The following is an 18,761-nucleotide window of genomic DNA, read 5'->3' as shown; positions in this document are numbered from 1 at the left end:
CTTGTATTGATTTGAAAATTTAACCTATTTTTTTTATTAGAGCCTAGTTTTATAAATTTGTCACTGTTTCTGACGACCCTGTTTTCATGTACCTTATTTAAAACTGTCAAATGTCAGAATCAAAGTCAGTTACTTTAAATGAACTGTCTCCATTTATCTTAATAAATATAGTCTATGTATCAGGGTATTATTATACATTTAAAACAGAGTTTATATATATATATCTCCAACTTTATTACCACCACTCAATTTCAGGTCACTTTTAATTATTATAAAAGCCTACTACTTTAGTAGTGAAGTCTTCCCTCACTGATTATTTGGGAGCTTGTGGATTTATAAAATGAAGATTTCCCCCCAAATTCTTTAAAATCATTACTCTGTAGAAAATGTGAAATGCCATATTCTCATTTTAAACACGATATAGCTTTCATTCTCTAAATTAGTATATTTATTTTCCTGGATAGCCAATCCAGTCATTTCAGCCATCTTTGAAACACCAGCAATCTCTCAGAATAGTTCAAATGAACTTTTTTCCAATTTGATGTATTACTGGAGATGGCTGAGATAATCGTGGCATCATCTGTATGACTTTTATGTGGCAGTGTTATTGTACTAATACTGTAAAATCATTTGTTTACAGGTACATTTCCCTACTTTATTATGCGCATGTGTGCTCAGTCGTGTCTGACTCTCTGTGACCCCGTGGACTGTAGCCCGCCAGGCTTCTCTGTCCATGGGGTTCTTTAGGCAAGAATACTGGAGTAGGTTGCCAGCACCCTCCTCCAGGGAATCTTCTAGACTCAGGCATCAAACCCGCATCTCCGGGGTCTCCTGCATCAGCAGGCAGATTCTCTACCACTGAGTCACCTGGGAAGCCCTCAGTCCTTGTTTTTTTTCTCCTTTGAAAAATTTGTTTCTTTTAAGCACGTATTATTTTTAAATCCTCCTCTTTCCACAGTACCTGCTGAACACTAGATGCTTAATACTGCTGAATTGATGATTGGAAACATCAATATGTTCATGCCATGTATCTACATTCAGTAATATCTCATATGGACTCAGAGCTATAGGGTTTGTTTCCAGCCGTGTTATTTTCTTTGCAAAATTTAGTGAGAACTGTTTACATTTCTGGAAATACTAATACTGTGCTTTTCTTTGTACATTCAAGAAATGAAGCAATGCGAAAGTAATGAAATCTGTAGTGCTTAGTCTTGAGTTGTTTACAGCCTGGACAGAAAGAGAAGATGTAACGGCCAGCCCCAGGCAAAACAGAAAAGGTGGAAGTTGCTCAGTCGCGTCTGACTCCTTGCAACCCCATGGACTATACAGCCCATGGAATTCTCCAGACAAGAATCCTGGAGCGGGCAGCTGTTCCCTTCTCCAGGGCATCTTCCCAACCCAGGGACTGGACCCACGTCTCCCACATTGCAGGCAGATTCTTAACCAGATTCTTCTCCCACATTGCAGGCAGGGAAGCCTGAAGCCGTGAAGTTTTCTTCAGGGTCCCCAAAGCCGCATCCTTTTGTCTTGTAAATCTGTGAACAGATAATCGTTCTCCATGAAGACACAACTTGAGCAAAAGCGTGAAGAACTGAGCGTCCCTTCTTTCAGCTCAGCCCACTTGGTTCTGCCTAAGGGAGGCCTGAGATGGCGGCTCCATTCTTGAGAACGGATTGCTCTTGGCTTCCCTGAAAGCCACAGGGGACAAAGTCACTAAATTAGCCCAAGCCCCACGCCTCACCAGCAAGGTAGCAGGTTTGCTGACTGAGTATAAAGAAGGGAAAAAAAACTTCTGGTGTCCGCTTAGGAAATAAAAAGGAAGTACTGGTTGATGCAAAGAGTTGTTTAAAACTCCATTATTAATAATCAGTATTTGTTACAAGAAAAAAAATTTTAACAAAATCCTTATTTCTTAAAAAAATGCAGATTAAGTTCCATACCTTTTTCTCAGAACAAAGGTGCAAATGAAAGGTCTTATTTATTGTGCTTTAAAATGAATCATTTTTTTTAGCTTCTATTTCTCTCTCTATTAAAGGAATTTAGAGCAAAGTCAAGAGAATGGGACAAACAAGAGATACTGCATCAGACTCATCTGGTTTCTTTAGATGCTCAACAAAAAATATTATCTGAGAAGTGTCATCAATTTCAGGTACGTTTTCTAATACTGTCTAATACTAAATTAGAATAAATTAGAGGTTAAACACTATTACTCTCTTTACCATTCAGCATGTAATCTTTCTACAGATAGAAATGCCAAGCAATGGAAAATAACCAGAGTCAGTCCAACACTAGGTAGAGTTACAAGTGCGTGAAATATCCTTAATGACCTTATATGTCCCAGAAGGTGGTGCTATTAAAAGTCTCCATTGTTATTGTGTCATTAAATAGCATGTTTTTGCGTGCCTATGACAAGTCATTTATGTTTAAGAAGGCCTGGTCCCTGCCCCCTAAAACTTTACAGTCTAGACACAGAGATAATACAGGTACAGGTCGACAGATAATTAATGACAAGTGAATGGAAAGGATTCAAATCCTTTTCGAGGTCACAGGAATAAGGGAAAATTTTGAACTGAGATAGTCAGGACACGACCTCCAGCAGGAGTGGAATGCGGCGTGGGCCTTGAAAAAGGGAAGAAGGGAGGTATTTTGAGACAGGAGAGAATGTATTCGGGGTAGTGGAAATAACAAGAGCAAAGTCCCGAGGCAAGAGAGCAGAAGGCGAGCTCGCTGATGGAACTGGGCCGGCTTGGTGGAGGGCGCGTGGGCGGCGGGGCGTGGGGGCTGGTGCAGGCGGTAACCAGCCGGACGCTTGCCTAGGGAGTTGGAAAGTTGACTCACGCCAGTAAGACGCTGTTTTGTTTCGTATATGCTGCTTTTTCATTCTTTCTTTAAGTTACTTGAATATGTTCTACGTGTTCCCTGAACAGCACAAAATAATCTGACAAAATTGCTAACCTCATCCTCTACTCCATTCTTATCCATTTAATACCAATAAGGTAAACAATTAGGTGTTTATCTTCACATAATTTTTCTTTTGTTTGTACACATACGAAAATCTGTTTGGATGGAAATTATATTTGTTTCTTTTTTAAATTTTGCTTTTTTACTTAATAAGCTATGGATAACCTTTTCAGTCGCTGCTTAATTATATTTCAGAGTATTTATTATATATATGTGTGTGTGTATATATATTTATATATATATCATATACACCATAGTATATAGTAGATATACCATAATTCTTTTAAACATTTCTTTATTAATGACCACTCAGGTTGTTTCCAGTTTTCTGCTGTTACACAGTAGTGTAACAAATGTCCTTGTATAAACATCTTTAAATACCAATACTCTCATTTTGTTAAACAAAAATCTTAGAAATGTTTGTTGAGCCAAAGGGTATGTTCATTCAAATTTCTAATCAATATTAGCAGGTTATTTTCTAAAAAAAATTATAGCAATTTACAGTTCATGAACAGTCAAAGACTACTGTCTTGTCAACATGGAATATCAGTCTTTTGATTTTTACCAACTTGAGAAACTGATAGTAATGTTGGCTTGATTTGCTTTATGTTTCTCTGACTGCTTGTAAGGTTGAGCATCTCTTCATGTGTTTCTTAGCCTTTTTCATTTCCTGTTCTGTGAATTGCCTATGCACAGACTTTGCCCACTTTTCTTTTGTGCTATTTGCCCTTTCTTATGATGTGTAGAAGTTTTTGTACTTCAGGAATTACATGTGTTATATGTGTTGACAACTTTTTTTTTACAATCCAGATTTGTTTATTTTGGGTCATAGAGACATTTTCAACTATTGTGTAATTAAACCCATACTTTTTTCCTCTTTTTCATATCTTCTATATTTTATTTTTTGCTGAATAAGAATTTCCAACCCAAAGCCCTCTGCATCTTTGCTCTGAGATTATAGAAATATGATTTCTCTTTATGCCATCTGAAATTGAGGTTTTAGAATAAATACTAGGCTGAATTATGAAGGACAGAGCTTCATTATCTAATAATATGTTTAAAGATTTTTTCCTAATTTTTTCAATCACTCTTGAACTTTACATATAAGCTTAGACATTCCCCGCTTCACTGACACAATTTTCAAATTTCTCAGAAACAGGCACAAAGTTACCAAACTCAGCTAAATGGTAAAAAACAGGACATAGAAGACAGCAGCCCTGAAATTCCTCGGTTGATATGTGAACCAGATTCCACTTGTGAAACCAGTGAAAGAGATGAATTCATTATTGAAAAATTAAAATCAGCTGTGAGTGAAATAGCATTAAGCAGGAATAAGTTACAAGATGAAAATCAGAAGCTCTTAAAAGAACTGAAAATGTACCAAAGACAGTGCCAGGTAAAGATTTATTTATTTTTCAACTGATACTGCCCTTGAGTTATACGAATGATGACTCAACAGGTATATGGATTAGAAAGCTAATTTTTTTATTATACATGTAAATCCAGTTCACATTTCCTCTTGATAAGTAATTCTTACTTGATGAGTGAATTTAGTGATCCCTACTGTCCCCCGCGAGGTGCTCTTGGGACCTTCAGCAATGCAGTAGTAATTACCAGCGCAGTAGGACAGTGGTCTCTCACAGACCTCTGTTCCTAAACACCGTGGCTCTTTAGCCAGTCCACAGCATCTGAACCCACGTCCATTCTCTGACCCTGTGCCTCTGACTCTCAGGAAACCATCAAGGGTTTGACCCTCTAATCACCTCGATGAAAGGCATGTGGGTCACTCCCTGTGATTTATCACTGTTAGGTTTATCATAATGGTTTACTAAATAGTAGCCCAGAGTTTTGTTTTTTGAGGTGACTCCATATTAATAGATATGATCAGTGGTTTTTCCAAGGATTAATTTTTTTAACGCAAACATTTTTTTTGTTGTCTCTCTCTTGGAACCACTAAGAAGGTTATGTAGCATTCGTTAAAACTGGTCATCACCAACTTCTTGCCGAAGTGTGTACTTCATATTCATGGCTGTCCCAGTCACTTGACACATTCAATGGTTTTCTCTCGCATTCTCCATCAGACCTCCCCCCTGCAAACCTTCAGCCTCTTTCTACCGATTCTTCCGTGTCAGCCCACTTCTGAGTCCCACTCTCTCCCCCCCCAGGTGGAGATCAGGGCTCCTGGTCACCTCCTGAGTGTGTCTCTAAGGTATTCCGCCTCAGGCTCCTCTTCCAGGGCCATTTCTCAGTGTTGGGTCGACTGCCTCCCTCCTCCTGCCGCGCTGTCTGTGAGATGACACGTGGGCCTCATCCTTGCCCTTCTTTCTCTACATCCACCTTCTGTGTCCCCTGTCCCCAGGCTGGCAAAGGGTCAGAACACAGACTGCCAGCTTCTCTTGCCCTGCGGCATTTCTCAGAGAAGTACAGCTCCCCACTCCAAACTGCAGCTTCACTGGAGGAGGGGCTGTTATTCGAATGCACAGGAGAAAGCAGATAAACAAGCCAAGTTAAACCACAAATACTCAATGCTGAGGACCTCACACAGTTTCTAGAAACAGAAAAGACATCGATGCTGCTTTCTCTGGCTTCTAGAAGGTGAATGAGACGAGCACCTCCTCTTGTGCTCTAGGGCTCAGCCCCGCAGTGCTGGCGGAGCTGGGTTTGCAGTTCCGTGGTTCTCACTCCTCACGGGCTTCCCTTCCCCTCGGGGCCTGCTTCCCCTTCATCTCCTGAGATAGGAGCCACCGGTCACACCTCTGGCCCTGCGTCAAAGGCAACTTATATTTACATATTTGTAGCTGTCTTTGTAGTGGTTGAATCCTGCAGCAGGGTCACAGTCAGTAAATGAAATTGTTTTTCTGGGTATTACCTGAATATTCTCCCCTTGTTTCAGGTCATCCTGCTCAGACTAAGGACTTCTCTTTGTCCTTTCTTTAGGTCTTTTTGGCTCTGGTCCCTAAGAATCTGTTTTCTGCTCTGACCTATTTTGTTATGTTTTTGTTGATTTACGTGAAACATATTTCTTCCATAGCTCTAGTTATGAAGCTTGGTTCTACCTTTTAGTGAGATCCTGATTCTTCAAGAACATTAATTCCTTTTAATCTCCCCCCCAAAGAATTCTGTTTAGACTTATTACAGCCCAAGAACATTGTCCTTTATAGACAGAGGTTCAGCTTTTGGTTCTTGGCTCACATGTGGAATAGAAATCTCTATTCTTGCCCAGTATTCTAGGAAGAGGTTCTGTTCCCCTTTCATGGCAGCATGACTGAATTTCTCTATAATGCTTTCCTTTATCAACCCCACTTTTCTCCTTCTCAGAACTTCATCTTTTATACTTTTCCAAGAAGTACACTGGAGAATCTTGTTAAAAGAAAGAAGGCTGCAAATGGAGGAAGTGTGTGCATTGAGAAGCATTAATAAATTAACATTCCCGGTCCAGATCACAACCCCTGCTCTCCATGTGAGCAACGTGAGCCTCTGCTGCTCACCCTGTCACACTCGGGCTCCTGTGGCCAAGTGAGAAAGTGCAGCCCAAGAGGGAATGCATCCCTGGGAGGCAGAGGACGTGAACCTTCCGATGGCCAAGGCCATGGTGTCCGTCCTTTAGCACGACTGTCACATTGATTAACCCTTCTAACCCGTGACATGACTCATCCTTCACCCAAGATCTTTACAGACTTGCAGGGTTGGAGTGGGGGGCTTACCTGTCCTCCTGAGAAGGCTCTGTAGGTTGTCTGGGCTGAGGAAGGTCCACGTTAAGCAGGAATAGAGACACAGATGCAGAGAACGAATTCCTGGAGCCTGCAGGGGAAAGGGAGAGTGGGACAGACCGGGAGAGGAGCGCTGCCATATATACAGCCCCACGTGTAAGATGGATGGGTGGTGGGAAGCTGCTGTGTAGCACGGGAGCTCAGCTCGGTGCTGTGATGACCTGGGCAGGTGGGATGAGGGCTGGGTGGGACAGAGGCCCAGAGGGAGGGGCTCTGTGTATACCTGTAGCTGATTCACATTGTTATACAGCAGAAACTAACACAGCATTGTAAAGCAATTATATTCCAATAATAAAAGTTTTTAAAAAATGAAAGTCCATGTCACCCACTTTGACTTTTGCTTATAGACATTTATTAATGTACTTAACTTATTAACATTCCTAAATATATACCAACAAAAAAACCCAGCTACTCGTAGAAGTCAATATAATTATAAAATATTTTGATTGATATTTATACTGAAGTTTATAAATGTAACTATCTTAATTGCCTAATTGTTCTGAAAGTGAAGTGTTAGTCGCTCAGTCGTATCTGCTTCTTTGAGATCCCATGAACTGTAGCCTGCCAGGCTCCTCTGTCCATGGGATTCTCCAGGCAAGAATACCGGAGTGGGTTGCCATTCCCTTCTCCAGGGGATCTTCCTGACCTAGGGATCGAACCCAGATCTCCTGCATTGCAGGAAGATTCTTAACCATCTCCGCCATGAGCCACCAGGGAGTGGACACTCCCTTAAATCAGTGACTCTCTGTGAGGTGGTTTTTCTTGCCCAGCAGCACTCGGCAGAGCTTGCATGCATTTTTGATCATCACTGCAGAGAAGAGGGGTGTTATTGGCATTTGGTGGGTACAGGTCTGGCTTGCTGCTGATCAGCTAATAGTCTCACAATGCGCAAGACAAAGCCCACAATGAAGAATTGTGCAGACCAAATGTAAATTTTGCTCAGGCTGAGAAACCTTGTTTTAAATTTTGAAATGTTATTTTTCTCATAGACTTCACCAGTAATTCTCTAACTGTACATGTGATGTTTTCCAGAGTTAATGATAAATTTTACTGTGACTGGAATTTATTTATTTATAATCCACCAATTTCTATGAGAAAGTGTACCAAAATTAGTTTTACAGATTTTTGTTCTATAAAAACTAATTTATTTATCCTCGGATCTAGGAGCATTAGTAAATTTAAACATCTCCATTTTATACTTTACAAAGGATTCACTTATTTAAAAAAAGCAATTCAAACTATGCTGGATTAAGTTTCACACACCAGAAAGTGTTATAGTTCTAATGAAAATACTTTTGAGAAATAATTTGCTTCAAAAACTTCAAGATGTCTAAAAATTTTATAACTAAACAGATGGGCCTTAAACTTGTTTTACAAAAATTATGTTTTACCAAATGGGAATAATTAGAGGTGAATAATCACTATAACCAGTGCATGTTTTTAGAACGAAGTTTCTTGTCTCTTTTTGCAAAACTGTCATATGTTAGTACTCCACATCTTGCACATACCATTCAGTCTGAATTACTGTCACTTATTGTATGTAAAATTGTTTCATTTACAACATACTTTAATGCCAGCTGCATCTGAATTTTCACAGAATCACATCTTCTCACTTGTCTTTCTACAACCTTGAAATGTGTCAGCAGACAAATCTATTCCACTATATATATTTATGTTCTGTGCTGCACTACACTCACATTTTGAAAGTGTGCGATATTTCCCATTGGTAGTCAGTGACAGAAATAAATTGTTCTGTATTTTTTCTAATATCTATGCCAAAAAATATGACCTTTTTTGTTTGCTCATTATTGTGTCATTAAGGTACTAGAGCCGCACAGTCCTTAGAAATATAATACACAAATATAATTTAAACTTTTACTAGTAGCCACATTAAAAAAACATCATAAGAAATGGGTAAAATTAATATATGATAGTAATATATTTTATTCAGCACAACACATATCCAAAGTGTTATCATTTTGACATAATATCAATGTCAGAAAATTATCAATGAGATATTTTACATTTCTTTTCATATTTAGCCTTTAAAATCCAGTGTATATGTTACACTTGCGGCACATCTCAGTTTGGATATTAAGTATCACCGGGAATACCTGATCTGTATTTAGATTTTATAAAATTTACAGTTAAAATTTTAGACTTGCATACAAATACACAAGTTGTTCCAAATAAACTTGACAGTGTTCCAATAACTGAATCAAGTACCAAAGAATCATTTTCCTGAATATTTGCATACACATTGGCAAATAATTGATTTGACTTTTTATACAAAAGCATGCTAATTTTAAACTACATCTAAGTTAAATCCCCAATTCTTGTGTCAACCCAGTACTATTGACTTTGAATTCAAAGGGATATTACATAAGTCAAAAAAGCAACTCGATCTATCAATTATCAGTAAAGCTTCTTTTCTTATGCTCTATAGTAAATTTACATGATTCTGTCAATTAAAAGCTTTCACATATTCCTACATGTTAGAAGAACGTGTCAAATCATTATTTATTGTAAGTTTCAGTTTTAACTTCTCTTATCTGTGTAGCTGGATCACAGATAAGCCTTTTATCTCTTAATAATATCTCCAAATGTCACGCTTTTAGGTATTATTGTCTAATGACAGTACATAAATAGACTTCATTATTTTCAGATTTTACAGAACTTTTGTCATTCTCACCCATGGTGATACTGCATTTCTCCGGTCTGGAGTTAGAGCCCTCTTGTGACCCCTCTTCCCCAAGGAAGGCAGGCACGCTCCTCTACGTGCAGTTTCACGTCCCATTGCTCCCTGCTGGCAAATCTGCAATGCAGGGAGCCCAGAGAATACCTTCTTCAATTGAGTAAAGTAATGCATGACATTCACGTCAAGTTTATTTGTCTATTTGCTAGTCTCTTGTTTCATATTTCTTTTGTTTATTTTGGATTTGTAATCTCATATGAAAAATCTGCACTGTTTGAGACAGGAACTTTATTAAATCATCTATTTGAACATATTTTCCTACTTATTTCCAAATCAGCTAGGAATATCTGGGGCTAGGAATATCTCTAGGTCTCCTGGAAAACAATATGTTACATTTAAGACTTTGGTTAAAAAAATGTATACCTGGGACCTCATATGTCCTATACTGTCTACACAATTATAATTCTAAGCTGTGAAATTTTGGGTAAGAATTAATAAGAAAACATATCCACATGAAAACTTATACATGAATTTCATAACAGCATTATTCATAATAGCTAAAAAGATGAAATATCCAAATGTCTATCAGCTGATGAGTAAACAAAATGGTATATCTATATGGTTAAGTATTATTAGCCAATAAACAGGAATGAAGTACTGATACCTGCTGCAACACGGGTGAGCCTTGGAAGCATCATATCAAGAGAAAGAAACCGGTCACAAAAAGGCCGCCTAGTGTATGATTCTATTTGTCAGAATTGTACAGAATAGGTAATTCCATAGAGACAAAACATACACTAGTGGTTGCTGGGGGTGGGAAGGAAGGGAAAATGAGGCGTGGTGGCTGATGGGTTTGTGATGAAAATACTCTGGAATTAAGTTGTGTGATACTTGCACAACTTTGTGAGTATGCTCAAATCCACTGAACTGTACACTTTAAGTGGGTGAATATAATGATATATGGATTATATTCGAATGAATCTGTTATTGATGTATAAAGAATTGTTAAACAAATGACTTTCTGAAAATATCAATAGTGTTTTTATGGTCTTTATTAGCAGTGCCCTAAGAACAGCCCTGCCCCCATCTTTACCAATAAGCTACAGGCCTCTTTTACTTATTTTTCATGAAACAATTATTTTTGAGTCTTAAATGTTCTAAGTGGACTAGTAGACAAAAGATTTGGATTTTTCCATTGCAGAATCTGCCACTTATGAGCTGTGTAACTTTGGGCCAAGCCTGGCCCTCAATTTACTCATCTGTAAAAATGGCAATGGATTTGATGACTGATCCACTGCAGGCCATCTCAAACCTTCCCCACTCTCAGAAATTCCCTTCCCAAGCACCACATCCACCTCTCCTTCCAGTGGCATTGCCTTTGTCCTTCACAAGGACAATACAAGCCAACAGTTAGCCCCTCTCCTACCCCGCCTTCCAAATGCGTCCGTGCGTCCCCATTCTGTCTTCCTTCCTTCTTTCCTGTTGAGAGGGCAGCGGGGCTCTCCTCCTCTAGGCAGTTCTTTCACTTGTGCTTTGGGACCCACCTCGCCCACCTTCTCAGCACCATGACACCGTCAGTATTAACCCTTCTCTCCCAGCTGGATCCTGCCCAACAGCTTCTAAACTTGCTCAAGCCTCTGTTATCATCCAAATAAAACACGGGGCTCACAGCATTGCTGGTGTTTCTATTTACCAGCTAAGGTAGGGCTACTGTCGGGCAGTAATGGAACTGTAGACCATAGTTTATAATTCACTTTGTTGACCAGCTTTGAAATTAAGTTTTTCTTGGCCATTCACAGTTATTTGCATTAATCCAAATTTTATGCATTGGTACTCAGGCTTTTATGTTTCCCTTTTTCATATAGTATGGCTGTATGTGGATGATTCTTTGTCTTTATCACTAGACTGTGAGCTCATGAGGACAGATCCTGTGTCTGTATCCTCAGTGCTGAGCAGAGTTAAGAGCTAGTAAATATTTGTTGAATAAATGAATGAAATTCTGTAAGACTGAGCCAGCAAAGGACTAGGTATCAGATCATTTGAAATTAGGATGCTTCATAGATATTAAATATTTTAAAATGTATTGCATACATCATGATATCCAAATGTGAGCATTGAAATTTTTTGATATTTTTATTTAGGCCATGGAAGCAGGACTCTCAGAAGTGAAAAGTGAGTTACAGTCACGTGATGATCTCTTGAGAATTATAGAAATGGAACGATTGCAGTTGCACAGAGAACTGTTAAAACTAGGAGAGTCCCAAAGTACTCAAGAAAATAAGAAAAGGTATATTTTTATACTCAGCAACCTGAGAAGAACTGTTCAAAATATGATGCTTAAATATTTCTAAGAGTTTTATGTTTGAATTAGAATCAAAAGTCCATTTTGTTAGGTAATATTAGATATTAAAAATAAAGCTAGTGATTATTTTATCTTCAAAATTATTAATTATTGGGTAATTCATTATTAGGTATTAGGTAATTATTAGGTAATATTAGGTATTATTATTAATACTATTAATTACTAGGTAATATTAGATATTAAAAATAAAGTTATTGAATATTTTATCTTCAAAATCAATGTTCTTACTTACCTGGAAAATTATAGCATGTTCTGATATTATGGATACTTATGAAGTCAAAGACTTTCTTAGAACTTTTATTCTTCAGAATATTGTATGAACAACAGTATAGAGCTTATATTTAATTATCAGTGTTTATAAATAAAATTTACTACATGTTTTTCAAATGTTTTTATGTTGATGGCCTTAAGCCTCAACTTTTCACTCATAAATGTTTTATTTATTTTGGCCTCCAAACTCATCACCTTGTCAGTTCCATTAAGAGTTTTGTTAGGGCAGATGTTTTTTCCTCTTTTAAAGTCAGGAATTGTGTACTGTATAACCACAAAGGAAATGGCACTGCTGAGGATTATTAAATGTTTATGTTTTTGAATTAGACTGTTCTAACTCTTCCCTGCTGTTCTGGTTCTGAGTAGACCTTGAGTCCTTCTCACATCTGAAGGGTAATGCTAGATCAGTGATAGGGCTTCAGACACTGAACACCCAAACGATGATGGACATTTACTGAAAGATGATCACATTGTTCTAAAGTGTTAGTTGCTCAGTCCTGTCCAACTCCTTGTGACCCCACAGACTGTAGCCCACCAGGCTCCTCTTACCATGGGATTCTCCAGGCAAGAGTACTGGAGTGGGTCACCATGCCCTCCTCCAGGGGATCTTCCTGACCCAGGGATCGAACTGGAGTCTCCCGCATTGCAGGCGGGTTCTTTACTATCTGAGCCACCAAGGGAAGCATTATTTTCTCAAAGCTGTAGGACCTGCTAGCATTCCTTTGAGGTCTTCAAGTAGCAAATTAATATTCCCCAAAGTAACCTCTTGTCCATCTGTCTAACCAAGGGTGGTAAAACACCTGTTAGCCAATATGCGTTTTAGAGTGGTCAGATATATAAGCTATATGTCATCACTACTGATCATTAATAAATCCATTGGAAATATATTATGTGCAAGACACTGTTCCAGTGTGGTGAGTTGGTGAAAAATGTCTTCACTTATGGAATGTATATGCCTAAAAACATAAGAAATTTCCTAGAAGAGCAAACCATCCAGCCCATGTCTAGCTTTGGTTTATGAAGAGCATTGTAGGTATTTACTCTGGAGCTCTATCTCACACAGTCAGTTTTTAATTCCAGACATGGCCAGCTTTCCTTGAATATATGACTTAATCTAAAATCTTGCAGTTGTTTGCATATTTGGCCAATACAACTCTTCTGTTATGCCTGCTTACCGTTTTCTGTTTAAGCTGGTATATATTTTGGTCTCCAAACCACATTTTTCTCATTTGGAGGATAGTCTTCAGTGCTAGTATTCTGAGATTCGATGAAAAATAGGTATTTTACTTTTCACAGCTTCTATTGTATTTTAGACTTTGGGCATAGTCTTCTCAGCCTTCATCTTTCCCATTGAAAATTTCTAATCCTTTTAGTTTGTTTTCATTTGAACATGATTCTTTCCTCTTTATTGTTTTTTTATTTGAATTCTGTTTCTTTTTTACAGTTTTATTAGGGTGAAGCAGCCAAAGCTACTGAGTATAAACACACAATAGTTTTATAACAGTAGCATTGTAGTGTTTTTATTTATTTTCAAAACTTTTCTCCATATAATGCCAAGATTTTGTTAGTTTTTTCTTTTCTTTACTTATAGAAGCATCTTGGGCTGACATGTTCTGAGAGTTATTAAAAACAATTCCTACATTCCCTTCTTACATGATAAATGATAGTTCCTTTATGTCTTTATGTTAACATGATTATTGTTTTTCTTCTTGAACTTGTCCACATCAAAGCTTGATGTTTGTTCCACTCACTCACTGAAATTTATGAGATCATTATGAGGTTTTTACCATTCAGTTCAGCATTCCACTCCCTGAATTGCTTAGAAAGAATTAAAAATAGGAAATTTCATTTTTCACCATTTAAAAATCATAGCAAAGAAGACAAATTTAAGACTGATCCTAAAATAATGTTTTATGGGAATGCTGGATAAAATGCTCATAATATATTACTGAGGAGAAACAAAAGGGGCCTGAAAAGTAGTGTGTACAGTACATGCTAATTGTATGGGAAACATGTGTTTCTACACATATGCATAGACAAAAAAGACAGTATACACAAAAATGCTGACAGTGGTTTTTCCTGGATGACAACTTATAGCAGTATATATACTCTGATAAACTCTGTTTTCTACAGAGTTAACATGTATACTTGATGACTGAAGAAAAGTAGTTTAATCCAGACACATGCACCTCAAGGATATCACTATTAATTTATACCTTATATTTTTTTACCTTTTTATTTTATATTGGAGTATAGCCAGTTATCAATACTGTGATAGTGGACAGGAAAGGGACTCAGCCATACATAAACATGTATCCATATACACTCTGCTGTATTAAAATGGATAGCCAACAATATCCTACTGTATAGGACAGGGAACTCTGCCTGAATGGAAGGGGAAGTATGGATAGGGGAGAATGGATACATGTATAATTTACACATTTTAAAAGAGCCCTTTATTTTCCATCTTTTCATTAATGATTTCTCTCATCTCTCAGATTTTGTTTTGTTTGCATGTGTGGCTTAAGTTTCTGATTTGTGGAACTGTTTTAAAGGCTCTTTGGAAATCTAAAATCATGCTCAGTTATAGGTAGGTACGTTCCTCAAAACCCCAGACACTATCAGGTTAGTCCAGCAGTAGCGGAAAGCATGCTACGTTTCTTGCATGGTTATCTTTATTTTTTTAAGTTTTTTTAAAATTAATTAATTTATTTTAATTGGAGGCTAATTACTTTACAGTATTATAGTAGTTTTTGCCAAACATTGACATGAATCAGCCACGGGCCCACATGTGTTCCCCATCCAGAACCCCCCTCCCACCTCCCTCCCCATCCCATCTCCCAGAGTCATCCCAGTGCACCAGCCCTGAGCGCCCTGTCTCATGCATCGAACCTGGACCTGTGATCCACTTCACATATGATAAGATACACTTTTCAGCGCTACCCTCTCAAACCATCCCACCCTCACCTTCTCCCACAGAGTTCAAAAGACTGTTCTTTACATCTGTGTCTCTTTTGCTGTCTTGCATATAGGGTCATCGTTACCATCTTTCTAAATTCCATATATATGCATTAGTATACTGCATTGGTGTTTTTCTTTCTGACTTATTTCACTCTGTATAATAGGCTCCAGTTTCATCCACCTAATTAGAACTGATTCAAATGTATTCTTTTTAATGGCTGAGTAATATTCCATGATGTATATGTACTACAACTTTCTTATCCATTCGTATGCTGATGGGCATCTAGGTTGCTTCCATGTCCTGGCTATTATAAACAGTGCTGCGATGAACATTGGGGTGCACGTGTCTCTTTCAATTCTGGTTTCCTCGGTGTGTATGCCCAGCAGTGGGATTGCTGGGTCATATGACAGTTCTGTTTCCAGTTTTTAAGGAATCTCCACACTGCTCACCATAGTGGCTGTACTAGTTTGCATTCCCACCAACAGTGTAAGAGGGTTCCCTTTTCTCCACACCCTCTCCAGCATTTATTGCTTGTAGACTTTTGGATAGCAGCCATTCTGACCGGCGTGAGATGGTACCTCATTATGGTCTTGATTTTCATTTCTCTGATAATGAGTGATGTTGAGCATCTTTTCATGTGTTTGATAGCCATCTGTATGTCTTCTTCAGAGAAATGTCTTGTTTAATTCTTTGGCAGCATGGTTATCTTTATTTTTCATGTGTCAGTGATTTTTTATTTTACCAATCTCCCTGATGTGGAAGTGAACATTACCTGTTTCTAATTCTTCAAATTTCCTGTGGAAATTTTACTTTTCATACTAGTTCCTGCCTTTCTTCTCTAGTGCCCATATGTGGTTGCTATTCCATTTTATAAATTGGGCAACTGAAGAATAGACTATTTGAGCTTTCTCTGGGTAGGCTGTCAGATTTAATCATTTTGGATCACTTTTATGGAGTAGTTGCTCCCCTCGGACATATCCTGACATAGTTTCTTTCCACAATGTAGAAGCAGGTCAGGTTGTATTTCCTTTTTTAAACTGGCTCCCAAGCTATTTTGTTATATGCAACAATCTTTTTCTTCTTATCCAAAAATCTTATCTACATATGCAAATTGAGTATTCAGCCAATTTGTAATGTATAATTGAAATTCCATATTAATTACTGTGTTTTATTTTCACTAACACTATTATTTGCACTCAGTTAAATATGTAAATACTTATGGGACCTGAATGTATTAGAACTTGCCATGTGTGTGACTAGAAATGTCTCCAGCAGACTAATAATCTATCCCTCAGCCTACGAAGGCCTAAATTAACAATGTAATCATAACAATTTATCAGGTTTAATTTTTATTCATTTTAATTTGTAGACTTGAATCATCTTATTCACCGTCTATTAAAGAATCAGAAAAAAAAAGGAAAGAGCTGTTTTCAGCAACCCCAGATCCACCAGATCATGGAAAAGAGTTGAACAAGGTATGGCAAATAAGGAGTTCAGTTCTTCAGGCAGATCTGAAATCTTTGAATACAAAGGGGAAAAGTCTTTCCTCTCACTCCCTTCTTCCTCCTGCTATTGATGTATTTTCTCCTAAGACAATAACCTACCACGCTGCTAATTCTGACACTTCTCAGTGTGAAGCCATAGGGAACACAAACTTCAGGTCATCACTCTGCTGCTGGGATGCTGCCCTTAGCAGGTGGAGGGCCTCGGGCTCTTTGAAAGGCAGCTGATGGCAAGAGCGAGAGCTCAGCCAGGCACTCAGTCACACGCCAGGGGCATAAGTGAGGAAGTTGCCTGTGCCAGTTGCTCAAGTTCCTGTTTCTAGGAAGGGGCTGGGATAATTAGTCCTACCTCATAAGGTCACTCAGCTGGTAAAGAATCCTCCTGCAATGCGGGAGACCTGCGTTCGATTCCTGGGGTGGGAAGATCCCCTGGAGAAGGGAAAGGCTACCCACTCCAGTATTCTGGCCTGGAGAATTCCATGGACTGTATAGTCCATGGGGTTGCAAAGAGTCAGACATGACTGAGCGACTTTGACTTCGCTTCAGTTCACTTCGGAAGATTGTGATGAGGAGTAAACGAGCTAATACTAGCTGCTACTTAAACAACTCTTGGGCTTCCCTGCTGGCTCAGATGGTGAAGAATCTGCCTGCAATGCAGGCAACCCCGGTTTGATCCCTGGGTCAGGAAGATCACCTGAAGAAGGGAATGGCTATCCACTCCAGAATTCTTGCCTGGAGAATTCCATGGAGTGAGGAGCCTGGGGAGCCCCAGTCCATGGAGTTACAAAGAGTTGGACACAACTGAGTAACTAACATTAAATTGTTCTTGCCATGTGCCAGAAGCTGTTCTAAGGACTTAGCAAAACCTGATTCTTATATTCCTCACAACCGTCTGATAAAGTGAAAGTCACTCAGTCGTGTCCGACTTTTTGCAAGCCCATGGACTATACAGTACATGGAATTCTCCAGGCCAGAATACTGGAGTGGGTAGCTGTTCCTTCTCCAGGGGGTCTTCCCAATGCAGGAATCAAACTTGGGTCTTCTGCATTGCAGGCGGATTCTTTACCAACTGAGCTACCAGGGAAGCCCTCCCATCAGATAAAGTAGATACCAATACTATCTTCTTTTATATTTGAGGAAACTAAACCACAGAGAAGGTCAGTAATTTCCACCAATATTATAGCTAATAAGTGGCAGAGGCCAGATCTGAATCCAGGCAGTCTGGCTCTAGAGTTCATACTCTTCATTTAAGTTAAAATCCAGAAAACAATGCAAATTGCTTAGAACAGGGCCTCCCTAGCTCAGGGGAAGCACCTAATAGATGTTCGCTGCTGTTACTCTTGGTTACACCAAACGTGTGGCGAGTACTTTTCCAGAAGCTGGGAACAGGAGGATGGATAAGACCTGGGCACTGCCCTGGAAGACCGTGTGGGTTTCAACTCTCCTACAAAAAGTATCTTCTCTTCTTCCTCTAGTAAAATTCCACAGTGGCTTTTTTTCCCATAAGTTCATCATGGCTGCTACTCACTTCCCTATTCTTTATGTTTAAGGATTACACAGAATATTCATTACTGTGTAGTCTAAACAATTGTTAAAACTAGGAAAAACCTGGGCATGGCTTTGAATTCATCCAGTGCTCAGCACAGTGCCTGAACACAATGAGGGAAAAGAAATATTTAGCGACCAAATCAATATTAATGCTGAGGTCTCCCATAATTGTATAGGGTCATAAATTCTGTTATTTGTATAAATTCAACAAACATTTATTGAGTATCTAGTAAAATCCCTGGTGGCTCAGCCAGTAAAGAATCCGCCTGCAATGCAGGAGACCTGGGTTCCATCCCTGGGATGGTAGGATACCCTGGAGAAGGGAAAGGCTGCCCACTCCAGTATTCTGGCCTGGAGAATTCCATGGACTATAGTCCATGGGATCAAAAAGAGTCAGACATGACTGAGTGACTTTCACTTCACTTCAGGATTAGTGCTATTCTGCTTATTTCTGTAGGAAATACAATAATGTAAAAGACAAGTCCCATCTCCTAAAAAATTGACTACACTATTAAGTGTAGAAAAAGTTGCTATGAATTAATGACCATTTTTCTTATGCTTTTCACATAATCTCCTGGAACTAATTTTACTGATATTTTAAAATATAATTTGTTAAACTATTCTTTACTGGAGACCCCAGTGAATACCTTATGATAAAAGGTTGATTAAAGCCTCCCAAACTATAGTTATA

At 38.5% G+C, this 18,761-nt stretch overlaps 1 protein-coding gene across 8 annotated transcripts in view; it reads left to right on the top strand.

Moving 5' to 3' along the window:
- The window catches only part of DEUP1 (deuterosome assembly protein 1), a 115,934-nt gene that overhangs the window by 43,797 nt on the left and 53,376 nt on the right, over positions 1-18,761 (top strand). For 7 of the 8 annotated variants that reach the window (XM_070457129.1, XM_070457132.1, XM_070457128.1 and 4 more), the window contains 4 exons: positions 2,036-2,149; positions 4,115-4,357; positions 11,568-11,713; positions 16,390-16,495. In XM_070457129.1, the coding sequence (XP_070313230.1) occupies positions 2,036-2,149; positions 4,115-4,357; positions 11,568-11,713; positions 16,390-16,495 (609 nt within the window). The remainder of the gene's footprint in view (positions 1-2,035; positions 2,150-4,114; positions 4,358-11,567; positions 11,714-16,389; positions 16,496-18,761) is intronic. The other variant, XM_070457133.1, reaches the window with a different exon arrangement.

This window comes from Odocoileus virginianus, chromosome 28 (genome assembly GCF_023699985.2).
Source record: "Odocoileus virginianus isolate 20LAN1187 ecotype Illinois chromosome 28, Ovbor_1.2, whole genome shotgun sequence".
NCBI classification, from domain to species: Eukaryota; Metazoa; Chordata; class Mammalia; order Artiodactyla; family Cervidae; genus Odocoileus; species Odocoileus virginianus.
Note: the sequence above shows the minus strand (reverse complement) of the source record. Positions and strands in the feature narration are given on the sequence as shown.